At 36.8% G+C, this 6,458-nt stretch overlaps 1 protein-coding gene across 2 annotated transcripts in view; it reads right to left on the reverse strand.

The window, feature by feature from the left end:
- CDH12 (cadherin 12) overlaps window positions 1–6,458 on the reverse strand; it is a 692,773-nt gene that overhangs the window by 21,518 nt on the left and 664,797 nt on the right. For both annotated transcript variants that reach the window (XM_007454262.1, XM_007454263.1), the window contains one exon: window positions 3,684–3,820. In XM_007454262.1, coding sequence (XP_007454324.1) covers window positions 3,684–3,820 — 137 coding nt within the window. The remainder of the gene's footprint in view (window positions 1–3,683; window positions 3,821–6,458) is intronic.

Raw genomic sequence — 6,458 nt, forward strand, 5'->3', positions numbered from 1 at the left:
ATCATTGAGAAGCCTTATGTATTAAAATATAAATAAAGTTCACTTTCAAACTCTGTGAACTGAAACAAAATAAGACCCACAGTAATCTATTCTTATTGCAGAATCTTTAATTACCATGTGATATATACTTAGCCTCTTTCTTTTTCATGGAGGTGTATAGTGTTCATCCTACCAGATTTCCTTGAGGGTTCTAAATTCCACACAGTAGTCTTTGAATAGACAGTGGAATGGACGAGTGGTAGATATTTTAGAAATATTAGCTTGGCAGCCCTTTTACATTGTGTGTATGTATAGATTATGAGTCTAAGTCTCAGTTCTGCATATGTCCAAGTGAGAGCCAACATAACTTATGTGAATCCACACAATGGGGTTTCCTAATTTGGATTTAGGTAAAAACTACATCCAGCAGGTCAGAGAGGAGCCAGTATGTGCCCTAATTATATTAATAATTAACAAAATACAGTTTTCTAAGTTTGAAAAATCTAAGTTTTTAAGGAACAATGACACTTGCTTGCACTGTATGCACGCATACTCCTCTGCCATTTTCCAAATGGTTGGAGCTCAGGCTCTGACTGCAGGTAGCAGACCTGCTATGATGGGTGCCCTCACACCATGATGATGGTTTTGGTAGCTATAGTAGCTGCTGGGGAGAAAGAGACTTTTTAGAGTTACAGTACAGGTGAGTGAATAACTAGCTGCAGACTTTCATCTTGAGTTAAGATACTGGACCTAATACTCCTCCTTCTAAAAATATGCACGTTTTGCATGTGCGTTAATAGAAATGGTAGGTAGCACAAGATAGTCTTCTAATGAAAAATATTCTATTATGGACAATACATTTTTGATAAATAGAAGTTTTTTGAATAGGCTACCTCTGGTCAGTTATCACTTACTATATCCAAGTCATTGAGAGTGACTATAATATAGTTGATAGAGGTCTTATAACCCATAACTTAGACATCTCATTTTTACTCTATTTGTCAAATATCTTAGAATACTAAAGTTTATTTTCTAACTATATTATAGTTAAGCTTTCCTCAGTGTTATGGATGAAGGAAATCATTCAAAGTTGAAATAACCGAAAGCATGAAAAGAATGATGAATAACATATGTAACTGTAAGAGGATGTGATATGGGAGAGAAGAAAGATGCCTAGCATGAAAGGAAACTTCAGGAAAACAAGTTAAAGAGAACTGGGGGACTGGCATTTGGTTCTGTTCTCCTGATAGAATGTCTTCTCAGGCATCTGACTGGATGATCAGCTCTCAGAGCCTAACAGAGCAAGGAGGGCAGATTTGAAAGGAGACAGCATGACAGAGAAAGCATACAATAGAGGAGCAGGCTGTAATGTACCTGTTCAGCATGACCAGGGTATGTGAATTTCCTCAGGGTCTAGTGGACAAAACAGAAAGCTGGAGTTGAGAACTCATGCTATTAATTCATCCAAGAGAGCCGTCTGCTACACAAGGGGACCTGGAATTAAGAAGCTGTAAGGTCTACCACTGGGTGCCCATATCAAGTTCATGGGCAAATGGGATGCTCAGAGACCCCAATAACAAATAACTCAAAAATCACATGAAGAGAGTATTTGGGCAGTCCATTTAGCCAGTCAATTTTAATCCTAGAAGCAGTGGCAACCAGGGGAGTACTCTCTGGAGGGCAGATAAGAGAGATTTATGTGAAATAATGCTATGTGCAGCAACATGGATGGACCTAGAGATTATCAAATTAAGTAAACAAAGTCAGAGAGAGAAAGACAAATATGAGATATCGCTTACATGTGGGATCTAAAAAATTTATACAAATGAACTTATTTCCAAGACAGAAATAGACTCACAGACATAGAAAACAAACTTATGGTTACCAAAGGAGAAAGAGGGTGAAGGGATAAATTAGGAGTTTAGGATTAAAATATACACACTACTATACATAAAACAGATAACCAACAAGGACCTACTGTATAGCACAGGGAATTATACTCAACATCTTGTAATAACCTACAATGGAAGAGAATGTAAAAAAAGAATATATATATATTTATACATATACATGTATAACTGAATCATTTTGCTGTACATCTTAAATGATCACAACATTGCAAATTAACTATATTTCAATAAAATATCTTTAAAAGAGAGATTTATGCATTTTACTTCTCTCTCTTTCCTTTCTACTCCAGCTGGAGAATCTTTACCTCCATTACCAAGGAATCAAAGTTCCAACTTATGGTGTCATTGAGTTCTTCAGTTATCTATTGTTGTACAACAACAAATGACCACAAAAATATAGTTGCTTGAAATAAGTACAATTTTAGTATTTCTCCCAATTTTGTGCATCAGAATCTGGGCACAAAGATTTGGCTGAGTATATATTCCATTTCACATGGTAATGATGGTTACATTGTGTTATCCAGCTAGCAAGCAGCCCGGCTAGAGGTTGCAAGATGGTTTTACTTACATATCCAGCGCTCTGGCAGATATGGTTAGAAGGCTGAGCTGAGCTGGGATTGTCAACCTGACCACCAACATGTGACCTCTCTAGTATGGCAGCCTCAGAGCAGTAGTCTTCTAACATAACAGAAAAGTAGTCCAACAAACAAGGCAGAAGCTGCATGTTCTTTTATGCTAAATTTACCTTTAATAATCAGAATAATGTAAAAGTAATGAAATCAGCTAAAGGCATCATTAAGGCCCGGGAATAGGTGTCTGATTATGCATGTTTGGAAGCAGTTTTTGAAGATTAACAAAACTGTTTCCCATTTACACTCACTGAGTTGAGACGGACCAAAAACCCCTCCACAGAAATGTTCACAGTTAGCTTCTCCCTGCACTGAAAGGTGACATTAGCTGTCAGAGTACTTGTACCAGAGGCACGAAAGAAAATAGGAGGAAAACAAAATGAAAGATACTCAGAAGAGATTTCCTCAAACCTTTCAAGAGAACCTAAGCAGAAGGACTGGTACGTTGCACTTCTGTTACAGACAACTCTGTTGATAGCCAAGGTCTCCACTCCCACCCTCATCTGTTACCTTTGGAAGTTGTGATAATATCCTGAATTGTCCAGCCAAACACATAAGACCTATAATCACTCTCAGTCTAAAGGATTCGCTTCTGGACCAAGCAGAAACCAACACAAGGAGTAATTCCTAACAATCCTATAGATTCTGAGTGAAGAATTGCACTTGAAGAATTTCACTTAAAACTCCTGTATATTTCACAATGATGTTCGTAACAAAATACATTTTAATGAAAGGAGGGAGAGAGAAGAGGGGTGAATTTAAAAATGCTCTCTTCAATTTCAGAAAATATTTCAGAAGAGATGATTTCATGTGATGGTTATTTTCTCCTGCCTGGTCTGTGAAGCTCTCAATAATATATACAGGGATGAAGATGTGGAAAGACGGAACTCCGGTGGGTTTTTGAGGTTACAGGGTGGAAAAGGATGAGATCTCACCATGAAATGCACTGCTAGATATTCATGCAGTCCTGCAAACAGGGCTCACTGGCAGCTGTCACAATTTTTCTGAACTTATGCTATGAGGAAAAGGAGCAGGTTTCTGAGTTTCCCCAAGAGACCACTTGGCTGTCAGTCCAAAAATGAAAACGCCTCAGCAGGGATTCATTTAAGAGTGTGAAATCCAAAGAACTGCAGTATAACATTGATTCCATCCATGCCATACTTACTAACTTTCCTCGCAATTATGGAGAAATTATACTGCGCGGTGCTTTCTCTGTCTAGTAATTCACTAGTAGAGATGGTTCCTTCAGTTGCGTCTATTGTAAAGTAGCTGTCCCCATCACTCTTCCAATCTATGAAATACCTGTGTATAAAAAAGAGTAGATGCAAATGTGCAATGATTACACATTAATCATGATGGCAGTCAGGCTAACTTGACACAGTTCCTTATTTTTCTTCCTGCAGCTATTACCTACCTTGCAATAAAGAAGAGTATAAATGACAGCTTTTTTATTGCAAAGTTAGTATGCTCAAGGGGAAACTGGAAATAATGAAAGATTTAGTACTCCTGCTGTTCGTATTATTTTAGGGCCTTGACACCTTGAAAGCTCAGCAGAGACTAAAATTCTAAAGCTGACCATGGATTTCCTTAACCTGATGAATATTAAAACTTTTTCAAGCAGTAAAAGATTCCTTAATGGTGACTGTGGGAAGAGCTGGGGGTGGGAGAGGCATCTGGAAATAGCTACAAAGAACTGAGGTCAGAACAAAGGTAGAGTCTTCATTCCCATGGACAGAAAAAAAAAGAAAAAACATGTTAGGGAAACTAAGGGGAAAATTTTTAACTGACAATGGGATAATTGTACAGAAATATTTCCCTCAAACACATATAAAAGGGCCATGGTTGTTTTATTACTCTAAATATCAGGACAACTTTCTTAAAAAAAAAAACCCAGAAAACAGTGACCTTGGCTAATAATGTCTCTTTATCTTCTGTATTAGCCAATCTTCTTGATAGTAACAGATGTTGCCTTCTTTATGTGAAGCGGCTGGACTATGAAATGCAAGACAGTGAATAAAAGACATATTGCATTTGTATAAACCTTTATGTAACAGTGGATATATAGAGTGATATATGTAAAATTATTTTCAAACATATTTTCAATCATCATATTAATGGACATTTTGAAATCTTTCCACATGCCAGGTATTGTTCTAAATATTTATATATGTTAACAAATTCCCAGAACGACCCTAAAAAATAAGTATTACTAATCTCCCCATTTTACATATGAGTAAAAACACATGCTGAAGTTCACAAAGTTAGAAAGTTTTAGAGCTGATATTTGAACCAGGTCATCAACGTTTTCCATATAATTCTCATAAGATAGTCTTACCAATTTTAAATGGATCATTTTTAAGTGGAAAAGGGCTCTGCTAATCAAAAGACTGAATGCACAATATGTTTATCACCATTTTTCTGGCCAGGGAATCAAGGTGAAGTCCTTACAAACAGTGGCTGAAACAGATGACATCATAGTAGTCACCACATCTAAATCCCCAGGCAGTCATGAAAAGTTAGTTAAGACATGTGTTTCAAAAGTGCAAGTTATAATTTTGACAAACTGGGTACCTAAAACTGGGGCAGTTTGCATGTCATTTTGGTGCTAGATCAAAACTAGTTTGCCTTCATAGGTGAGATTTATAACTTGTCAATATTTGTTAGTAACTGATAAGATCAGAGTATGAACCAAGGTTTCTATCTGCCTTTGATATTTCTGTTGTTGATTTATGATAATGCATGCTTTATGAGTTCAATGTAACATGCTATCTCATAGAACTGCTCTTAAAAATTATAAATGAACTTAAGATACATTTAAAACTCAAGGAGTACAAGATACAATGAGCTTAATTCTCTCTACTGCCTGATGTCCTCTTATGAACAAAAAAGCATCTTCTCACAATACCCCTTTTCAGCACCTTTATTCAACTTGAGCACATGCCTAATTTAAGAAGCAAATTGTTACTGAACCTCCTTCGTGACTATAGCATTTCTAAAGAATTGTTGGCGTAGACTAACGATGGTTGGTGTTTAAGCGCAGAATTCACTGAATATTTGCAGAGTGCCCACTGTGCACTAGACGTTGTACTAGGGTTGAAACACATAAAAAGTAGTAAAGTAAGATGCCCACTAATAAAGAGTCTAGTTGGGGAAACACATATAAACAGATGATTTTTATGCCTGGTAGAAAGACAGAAAAGACACTACAGGAGTGCAAAGAGAAAGATGCCTGGTTCAACACCTATTGATTCAGGCAAACCTTCCTGCACACGGTGTGTGGCTAACATTAGAAGGCTATAAAGGAATTATTCACAAGAAGAGAGAGGCAGACAAAGTGAAGAGAGAAGGAAAGGTATTTCAGGAAGCTGCAACAGTGGTAGCAAAACCATAGAGTTTGTGTGGGAAAATATAAGCTGTTGGGAAATATAGGAAAATATCTGAAAGGCACAATAACATGAAAAAAGATAAGTGATTTAGGTCAAGGAGGGTGTCGTAAGTTCTATTAAGGAGGTGGGACATGATCTTGTGGGTAATGAAAGGTATAATTAAGGTATAATTTCGAAAGGTATAATTAAGGTATGGGTTAAGAGTTCATCACTTTTAAGGCACAGGGTGGATGTATTTGAAGGGGACAAGGCTGTAAGCATTTCCTGTAGACCAGAATCTTGCCAAGAGACAAAGATAAGAGGCTGGAAAGATATTTGATTCAATGGGTTGTGAGTAGTTGAAATAACTAGGGCTATGCAGGCTGAAGGAAAGAAGACATAAAACATGCTAGCCGCCTTTAATTTGATCAGGACACTCATGTGAAGCAGGTGTTAGATTTACTTGTTATGTTTCAGTGGGATACAGACAGGACAGGAAAATGGAATCTATAGAAATTAAGATTTTGAATAAGTATATCAAAGACTTTTTTTTTTTCTTTTTTTTTTTTTTTTTT

This window comes from Lipotes vexillifer, unplaced genomic scaffold, assembly GCF_000442215.2.
Source record: "Lipotes vexillifer unplaced genomic scaffold, Lipotes_vexillifer_v1.1 scaffold271, whole genome shotgun sequence".
Lineage (NCBI taxonomy): Eukaryota > Metazoa > Chordata > Mammalia > Artiodactyla > Lipotidae > Lipotes > Lipotes vexillifer.